At 43.0% G+C, this 27,900-nt stretch overlaps 1 protein-coding gene across 2 annotated transcripts in view; it reads left to right on the top strand.

Moving 5' to 3' along the window:
- The window catches only part of ZNF496 (zinc finger protein 496), a gene marked incomplete at both ends in the record, with an annotated part of 35,492 nt that extends 7,953 nt beyond the window's left edge, over positions 1–27,539 (top strand). The window contains 4 exons of one of the 2 annotated variants that reach the window (XM_079703475.1): positions 17,944–18,076; positions 18,622–18,729; positions 19,829–19,942; positions 26,785–27,539. In XM_079703475.1, the coding sequence (XP_079559601.1) occupies positions 17,944–18,076; positions 18,622–18,729; positions 19,829–19,942; positions 26,785–27,539 (1,110 nt within the window). Of the gene's footprint in view, positions 1–17,943; positions 18,077–18,621; positions 18,730–19,828; positions 19,985–26,784 lie in introns of both variants that reach the window. The other variant, XM_079703474.1, reaches the window with a different exon arrangement.
- Between the last annotated feature and the right edge of the window lie 361 nt (positions 27,540–27,900).

The raw sequence follows: 27,900 nt of genomic DNA, 5'->3' as shown, positions 1-27,900 counted from the left end.
AACACAAATGACCCAAAGGAGATGAAACTCATATTTCTTATTAAAACTTGATACCTTTGACCAGTGTGACACACAAGGAGATACTGTGAATTTAATATCTAATGAGCTTTGGTATTCATCTTGTGAAAGGAAAATGTAGATTTTGATAAACAATGCTGTTTTATCACTCTATTGAGGATAGTTTCTGCCTAGTGCACTAGAAATCACCATTGTGAAGGTCTTTTTTTTTTTTTTTTAGTTTTTTAAAAAAATTCATTTGTGGTAGAATGTGTATAACATAAAATTTAGTATCTTAACCATTTCTAATGTACAGTAGTGTTTTTAAGTGTTCAGTAATGTTAAACATATTCACATTGTTGTGTAGCCAATCTCCAGTATTTTTTCATTTTGCCAAGTTGAAATTCCTCACAAATTAAGTAATTAATTCCCCTCCATTCCCTCATACCCCCAGCCCCTTGAAACCACCATTCTACTTTTTCTATGATTTGACTACGCTAGACAGCTCATATAAGTGGAATCCCACGGTATTTGTCTTTTTCTGACTGACTTATTTCATTTAGCGTAATGTCCTCAAGGTTCATCCATGACGTAACGTGTCAGAATCTCCTTCCTTTTTAAGGCCGAATAATCCATGGTATGTATGTAATGCATTTTGTTTATCTGTTCATTCACTGATGGACACACCTTTTATTATAAATAATGCTGCTATGATCATGGCTGCACATAAAGTTTATATATTTTTTATTTTTTACACAATTGTAGATTCACATGTAGTTGTAAGAAATAACAAGAGATCCCTTGTACTTTTACACTAAATGGTAACATCTTGTAAAAATATAATACAGTATCACAACTAGCATATTGACATTGATACGTATAGGATACAGATCATTTGCTTCACTGGAGGATCCTTCATGTTGCCTTTTATAGCCAAGCCCACTTCTCTTTTATCCCATGCTCTCATCCTTCTCTGACAACCACTAATCTGTTTTACATCTCTGTAATGTTGTCATTTCAAAAAAATTATATAAATGGATTTATACAATATGTAACATTTGGGAATTGACTGTCAGCTAATTCTGTGGAGCTTCAGCCAGGGTTTTACACATATCAGTAGTCCATTCCTTTTTTAGTGCCGAGTAGAATTCCTTGGTTTGGATATACCACAGTTTGTTTAACCCGTTACCCGTTGAAGGACGTCTAGGTTGTTTCCAGTTTGGGGCCATTTTGCATAAAGCTGCTGTAAACATTTGTGTACAGGTTTTGTGTGAACATCGGTCTTCATTTCTTTGGGGTAAATGCTCAGGCGTTCAGTTGTTGGGTTGAATGGCAAGTGCATATTTAGTTTTTCAGGGAACTACTACATCCTTTTCCAGAGTGACTGTACCATTTTGCATTCCTATGAACAATGTATGACTGATCTACATTTTTCACATCCTCCCACCATTTGTTGTCACTTTTTTTATTTTAGCCATTCTGGTAAGTGATATCTCATTATGGTTTAAATTTGCATTTCCCTAGTGACTAATAATGTTGTACATCTTTTCATGTGCTTATCTGCCATGTGAATATCCTCTTATGTGAAGTGTTTCTTCATGACTTTTGCCTGTGTTCTAATTGGACCATTTACTTTTTCACTGTTGTTTCAAGAGCTCAGTATATATTCTAGATACTTGTCCTTTGTTGGATATGTGTTTTGCAAATATATCCTCTCACTCTGGAACTTGTCTTTCCATCCCTTTAACATAGTTTTTAGCAGAGCAAAAGTGTTAAATTTGGATTAAGTCCAGATTGTGAGTTTTTCCTTTTAAGGATCATGCTTTTGGTGTAAAGTCTAAGAACTCTTTGCTTAGTTTTAGATCCCAAAGATTTTCTCCTGTTTTTTCCTAAAAGTTATATAGTTATGTACACATTTTATGTTTAAGTCCATGATACATTTAATCCATGATCTGTAATCCATTTACATTTAAGTCCATGATCTCTAAGTTTTGTATAAGGTGTGAGACTTAGGTCAAGGTTCATGTTTTTTTGCCGGTGGACGTCCAGTTGCTCCAGCACCATTTGTTGAATACGTTTTCTTTCCCCCACTGAATTGCTTTTGCTCCTTTATCAAAAATCCATTGAGCATATTTGTGTGGGTCTTTTCCCAGGTTCTCTGTTCTGTTCCGTTGATCTATTTGTCTCTCTCTCTACTAATAGTACATAATTTTGATTACTGTACCTATATACTAAGTCTTGAAATTAGGTAGATTGATTCCTCCTTTTTAATTTTTTTTTCTCAAAATTATTTTAGCTATTTTAGTCCCTTTGCCTTTCTCTGTGAATTTTAGAATAATCTTGTCCATATCTATTAAGGGTATAACTGAGATTTTGATAGGAATTTTGTTAAACCTATATATCAATTTGGGGAGCATTGACATTTTTATCATCCGGATCTTTCAGTCTGTGAATGCAGAATGCTTCTCCATTTACTTATTTTTTTGATTTCTTTCATCACTGTTATGTAGTTCTTAGATATAAATTTTGTATGTGTTTTGTTAGATTTATACGTAGGTACTTCATTTTTTGAGCAATTTTAAATTTTATTTTTAATTTTGATGATAACACATCCATTTATAGTATAAGAAACACAATTGATTTTTGTATGTTTATTTTCTATTCTGTGACCTTGCTGGATTCATACATCAGTTTAAGGAGAGTTTTGGGTTTTTATTTTATTTTAAACAGTTCCTGGATTTTCTGTGTAGACAATCGTGTCATCTGCAAATAAAGGCAGTTTTCTTTCTTTCTTTCCAGTTTTAATGCTTTTATTTCCTTTTCTTGCCTCATTCCACTGGCTAGAACTCCCAGCACAATGTTGAATAGCAGCAGCGGGGACAGACATCCATCCTTGCCTTGTTCCCAATATTAGGGGGAATGTATTCAGTCTGTCACAATCAAGTATAATGTTAGCTGTAAATTTTAAATAAATTATCAAGTTGAGTAAGTTTCTTAATTCCTATTTTTCTGGAGTTTTTATTATGTGTGATTGTTGAATTTGTCAAAACCTTTTCTACTTCAGTTGATATGATCATGTGAATTTTCTTTAGGCTGTTAATATTACGGATTGTATTGATTGACTTTTGAATATTGAACCAGCCTTGCTTCCCTGGAATAAACGCCTTCTTGTCATGATATAAAATTCTATTTATATATTGCTGAATTTTATTAGCTATTATTTTGTTAAGGATTTTTATATCTATGTTGATGAGAGATACCTGTCAGTGGTTTTTGTTTGTTTTCTTTACTGTCTTTGCCTAGTTTTGTTCAGGGTAATACTAGCTTCAGAAGATGAATTGGGAAGTGTCCCCTCTTCTTGTTTTCTAAAAGAGATTGTATAGAATTAGTGTTCGTTCTTTGAACATTTGGTAGGATACTCTAGTGAAACTATAAGAACCTGAAAGTTTGGGGGTGGGGTGGGTTGTGTGTGGTATTTTAATTATATATTAAACTTCCTTAGTGGTTATAAGGCTCTTCATACTATCTGCTGAAACTATAAGAACCTGAAGGTTTGGGGGTGGGGTGGGTTGTGTGTGATATTTTAATTATATATTAAACTTCCTTAGTGGTTATAGGGCTATTCATACTATCTGTTTCATAGTGGATGAGTTGTGATAGTATGTATTTTTCAAAGAATTGTTTCATTTCGTCTAAGTCGTTAAATTTTTGTGTGTGGAGTGATTTGTAGTTTTCCTTTATCATCCTTTCTGTTATCAGCAGGGTCTGTGATATCCCTGTTTCATTCCTGATATTGAAAATTTGTGCCTTTTTCTCTGTCAATCATTTCAGAGGTTTTCAATTTTATTGATATTTTCAAAGAACTAGTTCTTTATTTCATTGATTTTTCTCTATTATTTTTCTGTTTTCAATTTCATTGATTTCTGCTCTCATATTATTTTCTTCATTTAGCATGTTTGGGTTTGTTTTACTATTCCCTTTCTGGATTCTTGAGGTGGGAGCTTAGATAATTGATTTGAGACTCAAATGTAAGCATTTCTGATTTAAGCATTTTAGTGCTATAAATTTCCCTGGTTTAGCTACTTACTGCTTTAACAAGGTCCCACAGATTATAATACAATGTATTTTTGTTTTCAGTCACTTCAATGTATTTTTAAATTTCCCTTGAGACTTCTTTATCACACTTTAGAAGTGTGGTGTTAAATTTCCAAGGGTTTGGAGATTTTCCCCTTACCTTTCTATTATTGATTAATATCTAGTTCAATTCCATTGTTTTCAGAGAACACACTGTATTATTTCAACTCCTTCAAATTTGTTGGGAGTTTCTCCTCTCCTTCCAGGATTTCGATGACCCCAGTGTATGGTCTGTCTTGGTATATATTCTGTGGCCATTTGAATAACAAAACATTTTGCTGTTGTCTAGTGAAGTGTTCTATAAATGCTGATTTGCTCCTATTTGTTGATGGTGCTATTGAGTTCTTCTGTATCCTGGCTTATTTTCTAATTGATTGTTGTATTAGTTTTTGAGAGAGGGATGTCGAAGTCTCCAACTATAGTAGCTGATTTGTCAACTATAGTAGTTGATTTGTCTATTTCTCTTTTCTGTTCTGTCAGTTTTTGCTTCACATATTTTGCAGCTCTTTTGTTTGAGACATACACATTTAGGATTGCTATGCCTTCTTGTTGGATTGACCCTTTTATTATTATATGTAATGTCCCCCTCTCTCTGATAATTTTTTTTATTCTGACATACCTTATCTGATATAAATATAGCTACTCTTTCTTTTGATTAATAATTGCATATTAAATATTTTCCACCCTTTCACTTCCAACCTGTCTGTATCATTACGTTTGAAGTGAGTTTCTTTTAGATAGCATATAGTTGGGTTATGTTTTTTAATCCATTCTGCCAATCACTGTGTTTTAACTGATGTACATAGACCATTTGTATTTAATGTAATTATTGGCATGTTAGGGCTTAAGTCTGTTCTGTTTTTTTTTTTTTTTCTATTCTGTTTTTTGTTTCTTCATTTTCTTTTTCTTGACTTCCTGTGGGTTACTTGAACATTTCGAAGAATTCCATTTCTGTTTGCCTAGTGCATTGTCAAGTGTATATCTTTATATTGTTAAAAAAATATTCAATGATGCTTGTTACAGATGGTAAGGCAGACTTTATTCAGGACCATCTTGACAGGTATAGGGACCACTGTAACAGAAGTTTACAGTGGAGGAGAGAGGTGGGGCTTAATTCCAAATACAGCTTGGGCAAATGGGAACTTATAGCTTATAGCCAAGGAGCAGGGTGGGGTCAGTGGATGGAAAATTACTAAGAGAAAGCATCAGGGATAGAAGGGATTCTGGCTAGACCAACCTGACAGGTTTCTTGCTGCAGACAGGCCAGGGTGACCAGACATCACCTAGGATGAGGAAGCCAGTCAGATGTGGAAGACAGGATGTTCTGGTTAAACTGACTTATGCTAAAATTGAGTTTTTCAAGGAAGTGCACAGATGGGCCCAGGGGAAGGTTCAGGAGCCTGACTAAAGTTTGGTCAAGCAAAGAATCTTTGTCAATATAGCTTTTTAGTGATTGTGTTGCAGGAAAAATGGGGCACGAGAGGATGGTCATGTCCCAGGTCTTGGGGGAGTTCCTGGGACAGCCGCTAAGTGAGGGTCCTTGGCTTCGCCCAGGAAAGAATTCAAGAGCGAGCCATAGTAGTATGAAAGCGGTTTATTTAAAGAGATACACGCTCCGCAGACAGTGTAGGCCTTCTCAGAGGGCAAGAGGCGGCACTGAAATATGGGGTGGTTAGTTTTTATGGGCTGGGTAATTTCACAGGCTAACGAGTGGGAGGATTATTCCAGTTATTTGGGGGAAGGGACAGAGATTTCCAGGAATTGCGCCACCGCCCCATATTTTGGCCTTTTATGGTTGGCCTCAGAACTGTTATGTGCCTGTGGGTGTGTCATTTAGCATATGCTGATGTATTACAAGGAGCGTATAATGAGGCTCAAGGTCCACTGGAAGTCAGATCTTCCACCATCTTGGGCCTCAGTAGGTTCTAACCGGGTTTTGTGGTATCCTGTTCTTCTTAATGGTTGTGTCATTTTTTTAATGGTTGTGCCCTTCCCCCTTCCTTCCTGTCTCAGTTGCTCTAGGTATTAAATATACATAACTTATCACAAAATTTTACATCCCTTTCCCCTCCTCCTTTTATAATACAATTGATTTAAATAGTTTCTCTACATACATTTAGAACCACATCAGACATTTTCAACCATGTCAGACAATGTTATAACTGGTGCTTCAACTATCAGATATTTATTTAGAAAACTTAAAAAGGAGAAGGACAGCCTATCGCCTTTGCTCATATTTTGACTTAACTTTTTCCTTTCTTCCTTTCTTATGTTCCATAGTTCCTTCTTTTATTGTTTCCTTTCTGTTTAGAGAATTTTCTTTAGCCATTCTTTTAGGATAAGTCCGCTGGTGGCAAATGTACCTTTTTTTTTTTTTTGGCAGCGTTGGGTCTTCATTGCTGTGCACGGGTTTTCTCTAGTTGCCTCGAGCGGGGGCTACTCTTCGTTGTGGTGCATGGGCTTCTCATTGCGGTGGCTTCTCTTGTTGCAGAGCACGGACTCTAGGCATTCGGGCTTCAGTAGTTGTGGCACGCGAGCCCCAGGGCGCAGGCTCAGTAGCTGTGGCGCATGGGCTTAGTTGCTCCGCAGCATGTGGGATCTTCCCGGACAGGGATCGAACCCGTGTCCCCTGCGTTGGCAGGTGGCTTCTTAACCACTGTGCCATCAGGGAAGTCCACAAATGTACCTTTATTTGATTCATTTGAAAATGTCTTGGGCTTCTGAGGGAGGTTGGGAGTTCCAGCTCCCCATGTGGTCTCCACTGATACAGTGTGTGTTGGGGTTGTGTGGGGGGAGGACTGTTATTAGTCAGCAGGATGGAAATCCCAGCTCTCTGCTTGGCCTTGGCCTTCACTGAGACCACCAGTGGGGGTGTTGGGGCACTTCATTGCAGCCTGGTGAGGGTGGAAATCTAGGCTCCCACTCATTCTCTGCTAGCATGAGCGAGGTTGGGGGCCATGTTTTGTTTTGTTTTGTTTTGTTTTTGCAGTACGCGGGCCTCTCACTGTTGTGGCCTCTCCCGTTGCGGAGCACAGGCTCCGGACGCGCAGGCTCAGCAGCCATGGCTCACGGGCCCAGCTGCTCCGCGGCATGTGGGATCTTCCCGGACCGGGGCACGAACCCATGTTCCCTGCAGCAGGCGGACTCTCAACCACTGCGCCACCAGGGAAGCCCAGGGGGGCCATGTTTTTTTGTGGTGCTTGCTGGACTAGAGCGGTTATTGTCTGTCTAGCTACTTTCCTGGTCCTGTGGCTGAGAGAACAGGCTTTTGTTAGGGTTGTATTTTTATCTGTGCCTGTTGGTATTTTGGGGTCACCTGCTCCTTCAGCTTCAAGTTTTGATATATGAGGCAGAAAGAAAAACCAGGGTACTCACCACTCTGTTGTTCCTCGCTGTGTTGTCTGAGGTCCCTAGCTGGTGTGCCTTCCTCTCTCCACCTTTCAGAGAGAGTTTGCTGTGTTTTTTTAATATATAATTTCCTGGGGTTTTAGTTGTACTAAGTGGGGGGAATTAAAGGAGTGTATGTCTGCTCCATCTTCGAGAAGGCAGCAGAAGTCTCCTCAGAAAATTTAATTTTAAATGGACATATTTATTTCCCCCACCCATTCTTGTTATAAAAATTGGCAAGATTTAGAAAGTGAAAGGATATTACATGTTTCCAGTTATCTGAGAAGATCTCTGAGTGTTTTGATGAACTTCCTTCTTTTCTCTGCTGTTTTGTTTGTGCCTTTCTGGGATTATGCTGTATTGAGTCCTGTTTTTATGCTTTGTCTCCAGTGTGTATGTAAGCATTTCTTCATATGATATAAAAGCTCCCTGGGTATCCTGCTAAGTGGCTGTGTCAGATTGTCAGTGATTGGAGCATCATTGATCCATTTACCGGGACCTGGGACTTGGGTTTGCTTACATGATGCCATGAACATCCGTGCCCACCGTGTTTTATTCCTATTGCAGTTTGGGGTAGATTCACAGACACCTATCCAAGGCTTACAGGGGAAAAACATCCATATCTGTTTTGAAAAATACGTAACTGCCAGTTTTTTCTTCAGAATCTTCAGAACCAGGCACCTCTGCAGTGCTGTCTTAGAGCACTGACTTCTTTCATATTTCACCAATAGTGGCAATTACTATCTTTTTCTCATTAAGAGACTTGTCAGGGAGGAAAAACACTTTTTCTTCTACTCTCTAAGGTTCAGTGGCTGGGAAACTGCAAATTGAGCTGATAAAAGACAGATTAACAGGTGAAAAATATTTATTTTATATGGCTATGGGATGCCTCACAGAAATGAAAGGAAAACTAGAAGGCAGTCAGACCCAGAGAATTATACCATTTTAACTACAGGCAATACATTTATGGAGAAATGACAAGACAAAGAGGATTTTGAGCTTCAAGGGCTGGTAAGTTGTGGGAAGGTAGCTATATGTGGAAACTAATGGAAGATAAAGGTTATTTAGTTAAATTTGTTATGCTGTCTCTGGGCTGATAAAGAGTCTGGAGTTCTGTCTGGTTATTAAGAGTCACATTGCCCACCCTGGTAGGAGGGGAGGAGTCCTTCACAAAGGAATATTTACGCCCTGCCTTTAGGCAAGTAGGGGGAGGGTACTTCTGCAGTCTTTCTGTTTCTCCATTGCCTACAGCTCAAAACAGCCCTTAGGCCAAAGTGGCATATTTTGGGGTGGTGTATTCTTACCCGCTTCAAGACCAACATCAAGTTCTTTGCTGCAAGCCCTTGTGAGGAGAGCCTGTGGCTTCCTGAGGCTTGTCTTCCACTCTGTGGAACTTGTCTTGGACAGACTTCCCCCACACTGGCCTCTGGCTAGCAGTAAAGCCACTTAAGGACTGATAACTGTAGGCTCTCAGGCTCCACCCCAGACCCGCAGGGGCATAATGTGCATTTTTACCAGGATGCTTGAGTGATTGATATGTACATCCAAATTTGAGAAGCTCAGTTCCAAACGGATTCATCTTTAGAAATTTTTAAAATATTATATTTATTTTTATTTTTAACTTTTGCTTTGGCATTAATATCAAGCTTGGGGAAGACTGCCAGAATAGAAAAGACTTGCAAATACTCTTCACTTTAATTCCCCCATTCTCTGTCACTATCTCTCTCCCTCTCCCTCCTCCCTCTCTCTCTCTTACTCTGTCTCTGTCTCAGCCCCAACGCCCCCCCCTTTTTTTCCCTGAATCTTTAGGGAGTTATATGCAGACATTCTTCCCCTTTTATCTCTTTGTTCATGCCGAGGGGGCATATTTCCTAAAAGCAAGGGCATTTGCTTACATAACCATAATACAGTTACTACATTCTGGAAATTCAACATTAAATAATAGTTATAGAGCATCATGCTTCCCAATTATTAGTTGTCCTATGTCCAACATTTTCTCCTTGGAATTTCAGTGTTTGTCGCGGCATCAATAGTTCTGAAGAGTGAAGACTAGTTGAAATGGCAGACTGCTCAGATAGGTTCTAACTCACGATGAGATTCAGGTTACACGTTCTGGTGAGAGTGCCAGGCTGGGTTGTCTTTCCCCATGTGTCACGTCGAGGGCACTGAAGTGGTGTTCCCCATATGGGTCATGTAAGCTCTGATCTCTGGGATAAGGGTCTCAGGTGGGTTTTATTTATTTATTATTGGCTGCGTTGGGTCTTCGTTGCTGCATGAGGGCATTCTCTAATTGCAGTGAGCGGGGGCTACTCTTCGTTGCGGTGTACGGGCTTCTCATTGCAGTGGCTTCTCTTGTTGAGGAACATGGGCTCTAGGCACGCGGGCTTCAGTAGTTGTGGCACGTGGGCTCAGTAGTCGTGGCACACGGGCTTAGTTGCTCTGTGGCACGTGGGATCTTCCTGGACCAGGGTTTGAATCCGTGTCCCCTGCATTGGTAGGCGGATTCTTAACCACTGCACCACCAGGGAAGTCCCTCTCAGGTGGTATTTTAATATGACATATATACATATATAAGTTATGTATAATTGTTCCATATTTGTTTATTTTTTATATTAACATTGTTTTTTTAATCTTCACCATAATGATGACCGAAAATGGTCTCTATATTTTTACTTCTTTTAATCTGTTTTTTGAGCTATAATTTGCATATACCTATTTTAAGTGCAAAGTTTAGAGAGTTTTTGACAAGTGTCTACACATGTAACCATTATCCAGTCAAGATACAAAACATCTCCATCACCTCAGAAGTTCCCTTGTGCCCTTTTGCAGTAAAGCTGTGCTTTCCTGCCCAGGTCAGCACCTATCTCCTTTTTGTCACAATAGATTTGTACTTCTTGTTTTAAAATTTTACGTAAGTGGGATCATATAGTATGTGGTCCTTGGTGTCAGGCTTCTCTTACTGAGCCCAGTATCAGTAGTTTGTCCCTTTTTATTGCTGAGTAGTATTCCATTGTATAACTACGTCACAGTTGGTTTATCCAGGGCAGTTCCCTGGTGGTCCAGTGGTTAGGACTCCACGCTCTCACTGCCGAGGGCTGGCTTCAATCCCTGGTTAGGGAACTAAAATCCCGTAAGTCACGCAGGGCAGCCAAAACACACACACACACACACACACACACACACACACACACACACACACACACTCTCTCTCTCTCTCTCTCTCTCTCTCTCTCTCTCTCTCTCTCGGTTTATGCATTGACCTGTTGGTGAATATTTGGGTCACTTCCACTTTTGGCTGTTATGAATGAAGCGTGTATGAGCATTCATATACAAGTCTTTTTGTGGATGTATGTTTTCCTTTCTCTTGGGCAATTACCTAGGAGTGAAATTGTCATGGGGAGGTGTATATAATTAATTATAGGAGAATTGGCTGTTTTCTATAATGATTTGACCACTTAGACTCCTACCTGCAATGAATGAAAGTTTCAGTTTTTACACATCTTTACCATATCCTGACATTGTTATTTTTAAAAACATATTTTGGCTATTGAGGTGGATATCTCAATATGGTTTTGGTTTGCATTTGTCTGTTGACTAATGAAGTTGGGTATCTTTTCATGTGCTTGTGTATCATTTCTACATCTTTTGTGAGGTGTCCAACATTTTCCCTGCTTTTTGGTTTGCTTATCTTATTGTGTTTTAAGAGCTTTTAAAAACATATATATTCTGGATAAAGTCCTTTGTCAGATATAAGTATTAGGAATATTTTCTACCACTCTACAGCTTGCTTTTTCATTGTTTTAATGATGTCTTTTGAAGATTGGATATCTTCAAATTTAATGAGATTGAATTTATCAATTTTTTCTTTTATCATTTAATACTTTTTGTGTCCTGTCTAACAAATCTTTGTCTACCCCCAGGCCACAAAGATTTTCCTACTGTGTGTTTTATAGTTCTAGGTTTTACATTTAGGTCTTTGGTTCTTTTTTGTTTTCTTCAGTTGTGCTGCGTAGCACATGGGATCTTTGTTCTGCAGCCAGGGATCGAACCCGTGCCCCTGCAGTGGAAGCACGGGGTCTTAACCACTGGACTGCCAGGAAAGCCCCTTTGGTTCTTTTTTTTTTTTTTTTTTTTTTTTTGACTGTGTTGGGTCTTCGTTGCTGTGCACGGGCTTTCTCTAGTTGCAGCAAGTTATGACTTCTCCTGTTGTGGAGCACGGGCTCTAGGTGCACGGGCTTAGTTGCTCTGCGGCATGGTGGGATCTTCCCTGACCAGGGATCGAACCCGTGTCCCCTGCATTGGCAGGCGGATTCTTAACCACTGCTCCCCTTTGGTTCCTTTTAAAATTATATTTTGTGTATGGTATGAGGTGTAGGGTTTTTTTTTTTTAATGTTGATATTTAGTTGTTTATCACCATTCACTGAAAAGATTTCCCTTTCTCCCATTGAATTGCCTTGGCACCTTTGTCAAAAATTGGTTGTCCACATATGTCTGGACATCTGGGCTCTACCTAGTACCCTGATTTATGTTTTGATCCTTTATGCCAAGAACACTATAACTTTATACTTAGTTTTGCAATTGGTAGTGAGTCCTCCAATTTGACTTTTGTTTTTCAAAGTTCTTTTGGCTACTCTAAGTGCTTTGTATATCCTTATAAATTTTAGAATCAACACATCAATTAAAAATAAATAAATAAAGTCTCCTGGAGTTTTTATGTGGAATTGAACTGAATTTATAGATCATTGTGGGGCAAATTGACATCTTAACATTTTGAAGTCTTCCCATCTAGGAACATGTTAAATCCTTCCATTTACTTAGTTCTTCAGTGTTTGGATGGGGTACATATTTGGTAAACATTTTCCTTAAGAATTTCATGACTTTTGATGCTACTGTAAGTGGTATGGTTTTTTAATATTTCATCTTCCACTTGTTCATATATAGAAATACAACTGATTTTTGTATACTGACCTTCTAACCAGCAACCTTGTTAATTTTACTTATTAGTATAGAAGCTTCTTTGAAGATTCCAGAGGATTTCTATGATTGGATTGTAAGAATTTTGGCATCTAGGCTCGGGTGAAATTCATCACCTTTCTTTTTGAAACTTCATCAAAGTGAAGATTTTTTATATATATATAAATTTATTTTTGGCTGCGTTGGGTCTTCATTGCTGTGCACAGGCTTTCTCTAGTTGCGGTGAGTGGGGGCTACTCTTTGTTGTGGTGCACGGGCTCCTCATTGTTGCAGAGCGTGGGCCCTAGAGTGCGTGGGCTCAGTGGTTGTGGCTCACGGGCCCTAGAGCGCAGGCTTAGTAGTCGTGGTGCATGGGCTTAGCTGCTCTGCGGCATGTGGGATCCTCCTGGACCAGGGCTAGAACCCATGTCCCCTGCATTGGCAGGCGGATTCTCAACTACTGTACCACCAGGGAAATCCCCAAAGTGAAGATTGATAATAGTATTTTATATACATTTTTTCATGTACTAGTAAAGGTGAACTTTTTTTCATGTTTTAAAATATTTACTTTCTTGGTTCCCTCACCTTTTTTTATTGGGTTGGAAAGCTTTTCCAATTGTGGTGTAAGGACTCCATATATTTTAAGTACTCTTTGCCTTTCATAAATGGTGTGCCTTTATTCCCAGTTTGTCATTTGTCTTTTAATTTCATTCGTGCTTTTTCATTACTGTGGATATTTATAATTTTTATGTGGAGTATCTGCCAATTACTTCTTCATATGGCCTCTATTTTTAGTGCCTGAAAGCCTTTGTGGGGGTGGGGAGGCTTCAAGTTTTTTATTTTTATATTCTTTATGATCAAGGATCAGAATCTAGTTTTCTTTCTAAGTAGTTAGCCAACTGTATCAGGCACATCAGATGAAAGTCATCTTTCTTTTTCCCCATTGATTAGGGTTCTGTTTTTTCTTGTAGATTAAAGTTTTAGGTATACCAAATTTTGTTTCTGGACTTTTTCTTCTCTTCTTTATTGGCCTGTTTTTGTTCCAAAGCCACATTTCTGATTTTGAAGCTCTTTCCTTACTAATTTGTTAAACATTTTCTTGCAGTTCTTTATATGTCATTAATATTACTGATTACTCATATCACCATAAAGTGATTGAAACACTTAGATTTTTAAAAAATTGAAATAGTGTTATCTTTTCTTTAATGATAGTGAAGTATATCCACAGTTGATAACAAGCTGGTTTAAAAAAAAATAGGAAGAGCAACTCATTAGAAAATAGAAAAATAGGCAAAGAAAATAAGCAGGCATCTTTTTTTTTTTTTTTTTTTTTGCTGTATAGCAGGCATCTTAAGACAGAACCCAACTGGCCAATAAATTCATGAAGAGATGTTCATCAAGGTAAAGGGAGTTACGCTGCTGTGATTGCTTCATACCCACAGTGTTGCTAGAACCTTAGATATTTGACATTACCCAGTGTTGTTGGCAAAGGTGTATGGAAATAGGCGTGCCGATGTATTGCCAGTGGGAGTGTACTTTAGGTACTCCACTTGAAGAAAGATGTGGAAATACTTAATGTCGGTCAAGATGTATGTTCCCAATGTTCCCTCTACACATCTACTCTGGAGACACTGTTACACATGGATGGGGTGACAGAAGAGAGAGTTCACTGAGCTGGGAAAGACCTAAACATTATGACAGAAGAATAATTCTATGAAATTGTATACCTTAAAGACCTACATTATATCAACATGAATAAATCTTAACTAGAATGGTGTATATAAGGCAAGTTTAACATTTAAATACTTACAAAACAGTGCTGTCATTTCAGGCTATATTTGGATGTAGTGGGAGTTTAAAAGCCATGCATAGAATATTAAACACCAAATCCAGAGTGCAGCTTCCCTCTAGGAAGGTCTGGGGGTGGGACTGGGATCTGGAGAAGCCCAGAGGAGACCATAATCCCACCACACCCTTTCAAAGAAAACCTGAAGCAAAGACTGTTACGTATTAATAGTTTATACATCTTACTAGTGGGTACATGGGTATTTTATTTCAGGGTTTTTTTGTTGTTTTTTTGGCCGTAACACTCAGCTTGCAGGATCTTAGTTCCCCGACCAGGGATTGAATCTGGGCCACCGCAGTGAAAGCGCTGAGGTCCTAACCACTGGACCACCAGGGAATTCCCCAGTTTTTAATAATATTAAAATATAAATGATACGTGCTTAGGTAGGTCTTCAGACACTAGAGAAGAGCATAAAGAAGAAAAGAAACCTCACATATGCTTCTGCAAAACATTGTGTTCTACGTTCTTTACACACATTTTTGCATACATCTCTAATGATTTCCTTAGGAGCATTTCCTAGAAATAGAATTACTGGATCACACTGTATGCTTCTGCCACATTCTCCCAAATATTGTTCAGAAATGTGCAGTTATTTCCAACCGTGTATAAAGGCCTGTTTTCCTACATCCCTAAGTACCCAGGGGAGTATCACACTTTTAATCTTTTCTGATCGAATGGACTTGGGCAAAGAAAAGTATAAATAAGTAATTGTAAACATATGCCTGTAGTAACATAAACATATGACTGTTGAATTTTATTTATATCCCAGATGACCGACATTTTAAGACAGTGTATGTTTAGCAAGATTTCTAGGGGCCCATTAGAAAGCTTTAACCCAGCAATTCCCAATCTTGACCTCTTGTCACAGTCACCCATGAAACTCTTCAAAATATTTTTCCTTGAAAGGGTAATGCTATTTCATAATTCAGAAGACACTAGGTGATATTACTGAACCAATATTAAATTTCTCAGTTGTAGATTAGTTTCTTTTTTTAATGTATTCATTTATTTATTCATTTAAGAAACATTTATTGAAATCTGTTCTGTACCGGATATTGTGTTGGGCATTCAACATACATTATCTCTTAGCCCTCACAATAATACCATCGGGCTTCCCTAGTGGTGCAGTGGTTGAGAGTCCGCCTGCCGATGCAGGGGACACGGGTTCTTGCCCTGGTCCGGCAAGATCCCACATGCCGCGGAGTGGCTGGGCCCGTGAGCCATGGCTGCTGAGCCTACACGTCCGGAGCCTGTGCTCCGCAACGGGAGAGGCCACAACAGTGAGAGGCCCGCGTACTGCAAAACAACAACAGCAACAACAAAAACCAAAAAAAAAACAACGAAAAAAACCCCAATAATATCATCTATCTATCTATTGTTAGCAGTACTATTATTATCAGTTAGCAGTGCTATTATTATTATTTTTTCACACACACATACTGTATTTTATTTTTACAAGAGATAAATACACTGACACCAAGCATTGTAAATGGATGACCACAACAAAAGCAACAATGATTGCAATTACCAAACATGAAACACACTCATACTGTGTCATAATACTGCCATTCAGTCCAGTAATCCTCCACTGTAACAGCTCCTTTACTTTGCAGTGAAAATTGATTTGTATATTTTTTGCCTTGTAGAGCAGTTTCTTGACCATGGCTCTATTGACATTTTGGCTGGGTAGTTCTTTGTCGAGTTGGGCCGTAGGGGTGGTGTTGAGCAGCATCCTTGGCCTCCACCCGCTCGATGCCAGTAGTGCCCACCCCTCAGTGGTGACAAAAATGTCTCCAGACATTGCCTGATATCCTCTGGGTGCAGAATCAATCCGCTTGGTTGAGAGCCACTGTGCTAAAATAATTGTGCTGATGTAGGAGAGTAACATCTTTCTTAGGAGATAAACTCTGTCACATATTGGGGTAACGACCTGTGGTACCTGCAACTCCCCAGATATCCAGGAGAACAAGTGAACATACCCAATCACCATATATGTGAGAGGGGGAAATGTGACAAAAGGGCCAAATGTTCATTTATTGACTCTAGTTGAACAGTGGTGTATCCTTCATGTTCATTGTATTACTCTCTAGGTTTAATTTAAAAATTAAAAAGCACGTATGTGGGGGAGGAAGGGTCCAGAGGTACCAGAGGAGATGCATTGAAAATTCTCCTTACCCAGGTCCCCGCCCACCTGTCTACCCGCCAACCCCTGCACCTGGCACCTGGCCCCCGGGCAACCGTATGGCAGTAACTGGTAATATTCCAGAGATTTAGATGCAGGGACATGTGTTTAAAATATTGTGAATTCTTTTTCTTTAAAAAAAAAAAAAGATGTTAGTATATTATACAGAAGTACTGTGGGTTGCATTTTTACCCCCAAATTCTATCCCCCAAATTTTATTTTGAAGTCCTTTTCAATTAACTGTATAAACAGTTTTTTTAAACCCAAATGGAATTTTATTTTAAATGCTTTGTGATTGAAACACTTTGCAGAAAACCTGTGCTTGTTAAGCCAATATATAATGACATGCTTAGTAGAAATAATACATGTATGTATTTCTGTTCTTCTGGGATTAGAAGGTACAAACAGAAATGTCAACTAGACCAGTAGTTGTTCATCTTTCACATTTTACTTCTCTCAAATATTCTATCAAATGATCAAGGTTCCAGATTATTACAAACAAAACAAATAATTTTTCAATGACATTTACATATACCACCAATTGTCATATTAGTATTTAGAGGAAATTTGAGAACCTAGCTTCATGGTCTTAACTGGCTAAGAATTACATTTCCATTTTGTAAATGACTTCTTTAGTTTTATGGACTCCCGGTATTATGTGGACATGCCATCATTTCAGAAATTAAAATTAATTTTTGACACATTCTCATGGTTTATAACACAAAGTGTAAGAAAAGTCTCCCTCCTGTGCATAACCCTGGGGGTCCTAGCACCTTTTGCAGAAGCAGCCGACGGTCAAGACTCTTAGGTGCTGGGCACACAGGGACAATCTAGACAACCTCTGCAAGGGTGCTTTTTTCATGTAACAGTACACCTTGGAGGGCTTCCTACGCGGTACAGAGAAGCCCTTATTCTTTCTAACGGGGGTGTGATCAGGCCTTGTAGGATGTCCTGTAGCTTACTTAAACAGTTCTTTGTTGATGAGCATAGACCTTGTTTTCAGCTTTAACTATTATCTATTATCATCAGTGCTGCAGCGAAGGCGCTCATACAGACCTCATGCTGCACATGTGCAAAATAAACTATAGAAATGGAATCTCTGCATCGAAGGATGAACACGTGGGTAATCTGGTGGACGTTTGCCTGCCTGGGAGTTGTGGGTTGCAGCCTCCCCAGCACTGTGTAGGAAGGCCTGTTCTGTACATCCTTGGCCACCCTTGGAGGCATCCACTGTTTGGATTCTGCCAAACCAGATGCATCCAAGGTGGATCTCAGGCTAGAACTAGGGAATCAGTGTGAGCTCTGGAGCAGCCTGTCTGCTTTTTCTTTCTCCCATCTGCACGGGGGCTTTGCTTCAACCCCGTCTTCCTTCCCACTTGTTTGTAGCATCCCTCCCCTAGCTTGTCCCTGGATTGAGGTGTACCTGTTCTCCTGTGGTTTCAGAATCGGGTTTCTTCTTTCAAGGATATGATCTTCTGCTTCTCAGAAGAGGACTGGTCCCTTCTAGACCCTGCCCAGACTGGCTTCTACGGAGAGTTCATCATTGGGGAGGACTACGGTGTCTCACTGCCTCCAAGTAAGACTTAACTCTCCTCTCTCCTGAGACCAGGGATCTAGGGGGCCCATATCTGACCTCACTGTTCACCCCCAAACCCTGATGGGAGGTCACCTCTACACAGTGGCCCCAAGGCCACTTCTCAGGTTGACCATTGCCTGCTGCTGTGACATGTAAGTTAGGCTTGTTAGCTGGCTGTTTTGCATAGAAAACCAAATATAACTTGTATCCCTTGCATTTGCTTTTCTTCTGTCATTCTTGTCCTACGGATCTCTTCATTGCTGTTTTTCTAACTGATAGGCCTGAAAGAGTTGCCCCAGGCCCACAGCTTCCCCTTTAGTGTCCTCCTTCCCCCACCCTCTCCCTGCTTGCTCTGGGCTTTCCACTTCTCTGTGGCCCTGTGTGGCTCCTGTTGGTGTCATGGCCCGTCGTGTGTCCCTCCAACTTCTCTCTTCTCTACCTGTCCCAGAGTTGCCTGGGACAGGCAACTTCTCTCTCCTCCCACCCTGGTTTCCTATGGGAGCAGGTCACTGATGAATGTGTATCCTTCCCTTTTCTGTGAATAGATGACCCAGCTGCCCAGCTGGATCTCTCCCAAGGAGAGGAGAATGAGCCACGTGTTCCAGAGTTGCAGGACCTCCAGGGGAAGGATGTGTCTCAGGTCTCCTACTCAGGTGAGTAGTGATACCAGAACTTGGTGAATAGAGCGGGATGGAAGGCCGCTGCCAGCCAGAGGCAGACCTGCTCCCTCTGCCAATTTTCTGCAGCCCTCTGTCACCACTGGACCATGTCTTGGTAGGACAAGTCTTGCCTCGTCCCTCATTCCTTACAGAAAGAATATGGGGATTTAAATTTTGCCAGGTGTGGGGATTGCACTTCATCAACCAGGAACTAGGATGTAATATGAATATCTTTCTCCTCTACTATAAGTGACACCTGGCTTATGCTGACAACCCAGTGGCCCCTCTACCAGTGAGGTCAGATGCTCTCCAAAGGTCAGGTAGGGGAGGAGGAGGGTGTGCCACCTCTTGGCCGGGCACTGGGCACAGTGTCTCTGGCCGCTTCACCTGTCTACTCCTTCCAGCCACATACTGCAGGTAGTGTGAGGAAAGTGAGGCAGGGGGTGGTGCTGGGGCTTGGTTGACATGACACAGTTCAGCAGCAGCATCTCCCAGCCCCCTCCCCACCCCCAGCTTTCTGTGTCACCAGAGCTTGTGTTTGTAACCACTGTGCTGTAATGCCTCAAGATGTCTGCTCCTTCAGGGGAAAAAGTTCTGTACGGTGTCGTCAGCAGGCCCTTGACCCCTTCCCCTTTGGGACCTAAAGCTGGCACCGAGCAGATCTGTATTTCACTCACTGTCCCCACCTGGAACAAGCATCCAGGGCTTCTGGTGTGGCTAGCTTCCCATCCCATCTCTACCCCAGCAGGCCCTGTCCAGGCTGCATTTATGCAGCGTCTGCGTGGAGTACTGGAAATCCCAGCACAGAAAATGGAAATGACAGCAGGGATGGCAGTTACTTGTCCACAGTCAAGTGGAAGGGGCAGAACCAGGATCCACATTCCTCCTATCTAGCTTCAAAACCCACGTTCGTGGTGTTGGCCCATTTTGCCTGCAGATTCATTTGCTCAACAGACATTTACTGAGTGGCTGCCCTGAGAGGGAGCCTAGGCCTACTCTTGGATCACAGCCTGGCATCTGTTAAGATGCACCCCCCCCGGGTGGTGCTGCAGCTGCAGGGAAAATCAATGTTTTCATTTTCTTCTCTGGAAAGACTTTCCAAGTCTCCAGCCATTCCAGACAGAAGAAAGAAGAAAATGGGATGAGCCGCAGGTGCCAGAGTTCCAAATCTGCCAGCAGACAGTGCTCCCTCAAAGCACCTGCCCAGGTAAAGGAATGCCTGAGAGGGTGTGGGGGAGTGTGCCCCTGAGTGTGTGATGTGTGGCTTGAGTGTGCATATGTGTGTATATGGTGTGTGGTGTGTATGTGAGCATGTGTGTGCATGTAGCGTGGGGCTGTGATATGGCATGTGGTGATGGCATGTGTGATGTATGTATAGTGTGTCTGGTGTGTTGCGTGTGTGAGCGTACATGTGTGGTGTGTATGGTTTGTGGCATTGTGTGGTATGCATGTGAGCATGTCTGCATGTGTGTGGGCATACACGTGTGAGTGTGGTATTTATGTATGTGGTGTGTGTGTGGTGTGTGCATAATGTCTGTGTGAATGTTTGCGTGCATGGTGTGTGTGTGCGTGCATGCGTGTTGTGTATGTGTATACATTTGTGCTGGTGGTAGGTTCAGGAATTGAACTTTCTGAAATTCCTGCTGACAGTTCCTTGCCAACTGCCTGCCCTAGTTTTGTTTTGCTAGGTTCTCTCCCAGCTCACTCGCAATCTGAGACCCTCCCCTCCTTTCCTTTCTCTTGTGGGTTGAGTCAGGGTGCTGATGTAGTGTGTTGACCACCTAGTTTGTGTATTTCTTCCCTGAGCAAGGAAGACCAGACTCCCTGGACAAAGTGTTGGAATTAAAGAACAGGTTTGCAGAATGCTGAAAGGGGGACCTCTGGAGAATGTGCTCCAGCTGCTCTCAGCAGCATTTAGACTCCAAGTAATGCTGGTACAAGTTGCCACCTCCAGAGGCGAAGACTAAAATCCCGCCATATTTAATGTCCTCAGTGTTCAGCCATTCTTCCAAATACCACACCCAAGTCTCCGGTCCTTACTTAAACCCACTGTGTCATGGAGGACTTTTTGCAGCTATGAAGACTGACTCATGCACAATCTGTGATGCCTTTTGGAAGCAAGACTTGCATGATATTTTGGTATTTCCACCTACCATTGTGCAGGATTCACAACCATTTGTGTTCGCCCCCTATCCTATGTAGACAAAAGGGATTTTATGTTTATGTAAATCTACAGTAGATCTACATGGACAGTACTCCCTCCCCACAAGCTTTTTTCTTTTTTCCTTTTTTTTTTTTTTTTTTTGCGGTACGCAGGCCTCTCACCGTTGTGGCCCCTCCCGCCATGGAGCACAGGCTCCAGACGCGCAGGCCCAGCGGCCATGGCCCACGGGCCCAGCCGCTCTGCAGCACGTGGGATCTTCCCAGACCGGGGCACGAACCCGTGTCCCCTGCATCGTCAGGTGGACTCCCAACCTCTATGCCACCAGGGAAACCCTCCCCACAAGCTTTGATGCTCACCCCTGGTTTTCTAAGGAGCTTGCTTCTGTATGCTGAGGATGTTTATTCATGTGTAGCCCATTCTCAGTTCTGCTTGATGAAAGCTTGATTCTCGAGATACATTTTGTTTTATGTTTTGTTTTTTTGGCCGTGAGGCATGTGGGATCTTAGCTCCCCGACCGAGGAGTGAACCTGCACCCCCTGCCTTGGAAGGCGAAGTCTTAACCACCAGACCGCCAGGGAAGTCCCTCGAGATACATTTTGAATCCTCTTCAGCTTCTTCCTGCCCACAGCATGTCTCAGCCCTGGCAGCATCCTTATAGAATGTGGATAGTCATTAATCCCCAGGGGAGTTTTTTAGCTCCACTCCCCCTTTGCTGGGCTCTGACACAGAATATACTTTGAAATGGCAAGAAGCTAAGGGTTGCTATCTGAGATCAGTGAGAGATGATAGATTGCAAAGAATAGGCACCATTTTTATTTTGGTAGCCTTTCCCACACTTCGGACAGCAGGTGAAGGGTCCACATCCCCACATCCATGCTCATGAGGGACCCTCCCAACTGGTTCCATTCGTGTCAGTCCAACCAGCACATTGTAAAGCTGCCACTGTGATGGAATATCTTTTTTTTAATTTATTTATTTTATTCTTTTTTGGGGGGTGGGTACTGCATTGGGTCTTCGTTGCTGCACACGGGCTTTCTCTAGTTGCGGCGAGCAGGGGCTACTCTTCATTTTGGTGCGCGGGCTTCCCACTGCAGCGGCTTCTCTTGTTGCGGAGCACGGGCTCTAGGCGCGCGGGCTTCAGTAGTTGTGGCACACGGGCTCAGTAGTTGTGGCATGCAGGCTCTAGAGCGCAGGCCCAGTAGTGGCGCACGGGCTTAGTTGCTCCGCGGCATGTGGGATCTTCCCAGACCAGGGCTCGAACCCATGTCCCCTACATTGGCAGGTGGATTCTTAACCACTGCGCCACCAGGAAGCTCAGAATATCTTTTCTTGTTTATTGTGTTTTCTCTGTGAATTGCCTAGTTGATATTCTTTAGTCCTTTTTTTCTTTTTTGCCCCTTCCCCCTTCACATTTGGTAAGCTCTATGTCTTTATGTCCAAAGCACTGCACCAGTGTAAGGTCTTTACATGATTTGTGCATTATATCCTTACTGAACCTTCTGAGATAGATACTGTCTCAGCCAGCACAGGCTACTATAGCAAAATACCATAGAGCTATTTTCTATTAAACAACAGAAATTTATTTCTCACAGTTCTGGAGATTGAGAAGTCTGAGATCAAGTCAACAGCAGATTCATTGTATGGTGAGGGCTCTCTTCCTGGGTTGTGGTTGACTGCCTTCTCCCTGTGTGCTTGTATGCCCTTTCCTTGGTGCGTGCTCATGGAGACAGAGCTCTTGTCTCTTCCTCTTCTTATAAAGGTACTAATCCCATCACAAAGGTCCCACCTTCGAGACCTCATATAAACCTAATTACCTTCCAAAGGCCCCACCTCCCATACCATCACATTGGGAGTTAGTGCTTCGACATACAAATTCTGGGGGTGACACAAACTCTTGGCCCGTAACAGGTACTATGATGTCTCCATTCTGCAGCTGGGACCCCCAAGCTGAAGTCTCTTGCCCAGGCAGCATCTGACACTCACAGGCTGTGAGTATCAGACTGAGGATCTGAACCCATGTTATAGGGCTCCAGGCCCGTGCTCTTAATTCCACATTCACTTGCCTTTTCCATGAATTAGTAGAAACTCAAAATTGTGGGTCACAACCTGTTGCCTCTTAGTATTTGTACATAATTCCTCCTGTTTTTTAACTTTGTTTATGTGTCTTTTAGGACATAAATGGTTTTCTAAAAACGTTCTTAATATGTAAATGCAGCTATTCGTCTCTTTTTTGATTTTGTGTCTTAAGAAAGCCTCCCATCCTAACATTATAAGAATATATTAGTTATAATGCGTTTATTTATTTATTTTTTAAAATCTAGCTTCCTGTCCTCCCTGCTTCTCTCCTTAGCACCCCCAGCTGACAGGGAATGATTCATTCCCAGGCCACAGATTGCCCTTCTTGAGGAGTTAGCCATCAACCTGGTCATGGGCTTTTTCCCCCTGAAAACACACAGCAGCCTGGTTGTTCCCTGGCCATGGAACAGCATAGCCAGAGGCTCTGGTATGCAGCACCCACCCACCCCCACCCCCAGCTGAGCTCAGTTCCCCTGAACCTTGGTCTACTTTATCTCTCGGTTTTAAATTTTTCTTCTGTAAGACAGAGATAATAGTCATAGCTACCTTCTGGAGTTGTTATTGTTGAGGATTAAATGATTTTTCTTTTCTTTTTTTTTTTTTTTTTGCGTTACGCAGGCCTCTCACCGTTGTGGCCTCTCCCGTTGCGGAGCACAGGCTCCGGACGCGCAGGCTCAGCGGCCATGGCTCACGGGCCCAGCCGCTCCGTGGCATGTGGGATCTTCCCAGACCGAGGCACGAACCCATGTCCCCTGCATCAGCAGGTGGACTCTCAGCCACTGCGCCACCAGGGAAGCCCAGGATTAAATGATTTAATACATGTAAAAGCACTTACACCAATAACTTCCCTGTTTTCTCTACCATTATCCTCACAACCAATTCAGCCTCCATCTCCCCTTCTCTCCGCCCCACACACCCCTTGCATTCATCAGTGCTGAGCTGAGACAACCCTGGTGTTACTCTTTCTCTGTGGTGTTTTGGGCAACACATCTATGAGTTTCATCTCATCTGCTAGGAATTCTTTACACTGTTGTGTCAATGGCACACAGCACTATTGTTGATTTATTTCCCCCTTTTTAGAAACTATGCATCTATTTTTGGTCACTTCATCTGATTTAAGGGGATGTCATCCTATATGCACTGTATTAGTCTTCTAGGACAGCTGTAATAAAGTACCACAGACTGGGAGGCTTGAACAACAGAAATTGGTTTTCTCAACATTCTGGCAGCTTAGAAGATTGAGATCAAGGTTTCAGTAGAGTAGGCTTCTCCTGAGGCCTCTCTTCTTGGCTTGTAGATAGCTGTTTTCTCCCTGTGTTTTCACATGCTCATCTCTCTGCATGCCTGTGTCCTAACCTCCTCTTCTTACAAGGATACCTGTTGGATTAAGTCCTGCCCTGTTGACTTCATTTTAACTTAATTACCTCTTTTTTAAAAAATTATTTATTCATTTATTTAATATTTGGCTGCATTGGGTCTTCGCTGCTGCATGCGGGTTTTCTCTAGTTGCTGAGAGTGGGGGCTACTCTTTGTTGCAGCATGCGGGCCCAGTAGTTGTGGCTCACAGGATCTAGAGCGCAGGCTCGGTAGTTGTGACACACGGGCTTAGTTGCTCCATGGCATGTGGGATCTTCCCAGACCAGGGCTAGATCCCATGTCCCCCACATTGGCAGGCAGATTCTTAACCACTGCGCCACCAGGGAAGCCCCCACTTAATTACCTCTTGAAAGACCTTATCTCCAAATATAGTCACATTCTGAGGTGCTAGGGGTTAAGACTTCACCATAACGTATTTTTAAGAGGAAGAGGATGCAGTTCAGCCTATAACACTTCACCCTCTGTTCCCCCATGAATGATGCTTCTCATATGCAAAATACATTCACCCTATCCCAACATTCCTTAACCTATTCCAGCATCATCAAGATTTAATCTAAATCAGGTTTGGGTGAAATTCAAGGTGTACTCACTTCCAGCTGTGAACCTGTGAATCCAAACATCAAGTTATGTGCCTTCCAAAATGCAATGGTAAGTCAGCCAGAGAGTAGACACTCTCATTCCTAAAGGGAGAGATTGAAAAGAAGAAAGGCTGATGGGTCCCAAGCAAGTCTGAATCCTAGCAGGGCAAATTCCGTTAGATTTTAGGGCTTGAGAGTCATCTTTGGCTCAGGGCTGTGTCCACACTCTGGGCCTGTGGATGCAGTGGCAGTCCTGTCAACCTCTGAACTGCCTTTGGGGCTGGTCTTCCTTTTCCTTCAAGGTTGATGCATGTTTGCAGCCAGATAGCTCTATTAGTTTGCTCTAGAAGTCTGAGAGCCTTCCTTCAGTTCATCCTGTCTCCTTCCTTTTTATTCCAAGGTGGCAGTGTTTCGGCTCATATAATGTTCTTAGAAACACTGTAGGCCTCCCATGCAATTTACAGTAGTTCAGACCGTCAGACAAGAGGGTCCTCTACAGACCATTCCTGGATTATCTCACCTCCATTCCTGGCTTCCGAGAAGGTTGATTGGATCCAAGGTTGTCCTGCCACACCCTCGGTGTTCTCCCCAGAATATACTTTCTCATTTTTTGCAGTACAGGTAGACGGAAAATTTTCTAAATCTTCAAGTCTTCCCTTCCCACTCCCCAGTCTCACGTTCTACCCAGTCCCCCTCACACTTGTCTTAGGATGTATGGACAGATACCCCCATGGACGCTGCCCCTCCCATTGTCTCTCCTGCTCTCTGTGGCTTTGGGTCTTCCTGCTGTGCTCTGTCCGGTTTCACCTGTTCTCACTTTCCCTAAGCTGCCAGAACTCTCCTCACTCCAGCAATTAAGTCCAGAATAACCATATTCCTACTAATATCTTGAAGGGCCTGGCACCACTGCTCCCCACCTCTGTTTTAGACCTGAGCCCCACATTGCACAAAAGTGAGGAAACAGTCCTGAGGGGAGCTGCACAGTGGGCTCTGGGCTGCAGGCCAGGACTTCATACCAGGTTCCCCAGTGCCCACCCACTTCCTCCCCACGGTACAGCTTTCCAACATCACAGACTTGGGATCCATTGAACGAGCTGCTTCTACTCAGTTTGTAAAGTCCAGGACATCTCTACGCATCACCCCTAGTGGCTGTTGGTGGGCCTCTGATACGACACTGAGAGGGAGAGGTGATCTTGGGCGGTCTGGGACCATTGAACAGCTCTGACATCACAGCAGGGCTCAATTCCCCTTCAGCCCTGAGCCCTTGGGCACATCACCGGAGTTTGCCTATGTTTATAATGTGGCAAATCAGGTATCACTGGGTGTGTCCGGGAGCAAACGGGACTGGGCACGTCAGAAGTCTTGCACAATCCCTGGGTCATTTAAGTGCTCAGAGTATGGTAGCTGGCAGCTTCCTGGCAGTCTGTTTATAGAATATAGGGTCTTCCTCTCTCTCAAGGCTTTTAATGTACCCTGACAGATTTTTCCCCATGCCTGGTTAAGGAAGTCAAGGTTAAGTGATGTGTAAATGCTCAAGACTTACATGGATAGATACGAACTCTTAGAGCTTGGAGTGGTCTCGGTGGCTAGAAAAAAAAAAAAAAGATTGGGTCTGGGGGCTTGGGAGAAAAAGGTAGGGAAGCGGGAGAGAGGAGAAAGAGGTACCGAGGATATGTTGGCACAGTGTGGCTAAGGGTTTCCTTGCCACTAGATACACCAGAGGTATCTGCAACCGGAAGATCCCTTGCAAAAATGTGGGTTCCTGGACCCACGCTGAACTTTCCTGGGTAGGGTTCGTAGGGGCTAGAGTGTGGGCTGGGCAGCACCGCTGACCTCCATGTTGCTTTCTGGTAGCCGGAGGTGATGCACCATTTCCCGACAACAGCCTGGATGAGGAGGTGACCATCGAGATTGTTCTTTCCAGCTCTGGGGACGAGGACTCCCAGCTCGGCCCCTACTGCACAGACGAGCTGCAGAGCCCCACGGAGAAGCAGCACAGCCTCCCTACCTCCCACCGGAGCGGCCCTGAGTCAGGGGGCGAGGTGCAGACCTCCTCCAAAAAGTCCTATGTGTGCCCGAACTGTGGCAAAATCTTCCGCTGGAGGGTCAATTTCATCCGGCACCTGCGGAGTCGCAGGGAGCAGAAGCCACACGAGTGCTCGGTGTGCGGGGAGCTGTTCAGTGACAGCGAGGACCTAGACGGGCACCTGGAGACCCACGAGGTCCAGAAACCTTTTAGGTGCGGTGCCTGTGGGAAGAGCTTCCGCCTCAACTCCCACCTGCTCTCCCACAGGCGGATACACTTGCAGCCAGACAGACTCGAGCTACTGAAGAAGAGAGAGCAGGAGGCATCGGGGACCATGGGCGGGGCTTCCGACGCCCTACTGGCAGAGGGCAAGGCCAAGCTGCGCTTCCAGTGCTGTGACTGCGGGAAGGTGTTCCAGCGTCCCGACCAACTGGCCCGGCACCGCAGTAGCACTCACGCGGACAAGTCCCGGCCCTTTCAGTGCCGGTACTGCGTCAAAAGCTTTTCCCAGAACTCTGACCTTCTCCGCCACCAGCGCCTGCACATGAAGCGCCGGTCCAAGCAGGCGCTGAACTCCTACTGAGTCAAGGGCGCACACGTTGTTGGGTGCAGCTCCAGCCTGGGTAGAGCACATCCCGCTCATGCTCGGTACTGACTGTTTCCAGACTCTTCCCCAGGACAGAGACCACATCCTCCTGACCTTTACTCTCAGGTACAAATGAGATCGTGGCCAGTTGAGCATTTGTTCTGTCTCTGCTGTGCCAGAAGCCGGGAGGGCGTGTCACCACCAGCTTTGACTTGCCCAGTGTTTTCGGGTCTAGGGGAACCCTGTCCAGTGCTTCCCAAGCGGTGGAGGGACTGGGGCGCCCCCTACTGCAGTGACCCCTTGTGGGGGGGGGGGGGTGTCTGTCCCTTACCAACTAACTTTCAATATACTCCCATCC

Source organism: Hyperoodon ampullatus (assembly GCF_949752795.1).
Source record: "Hyperoodon ampullatus genome assembly, chromosome: 4".
NCBI lineage: Eukaryota > Metazoa > Chordata > Mammalia > Artiodactyla > Ziphiidae > Hyperoodon > Hyperoodon ampullatus.
Note: the sequence above shows the minus strand (reverse complement) of the source record. Positions and strands in the feature narration are given on the sequence as shown.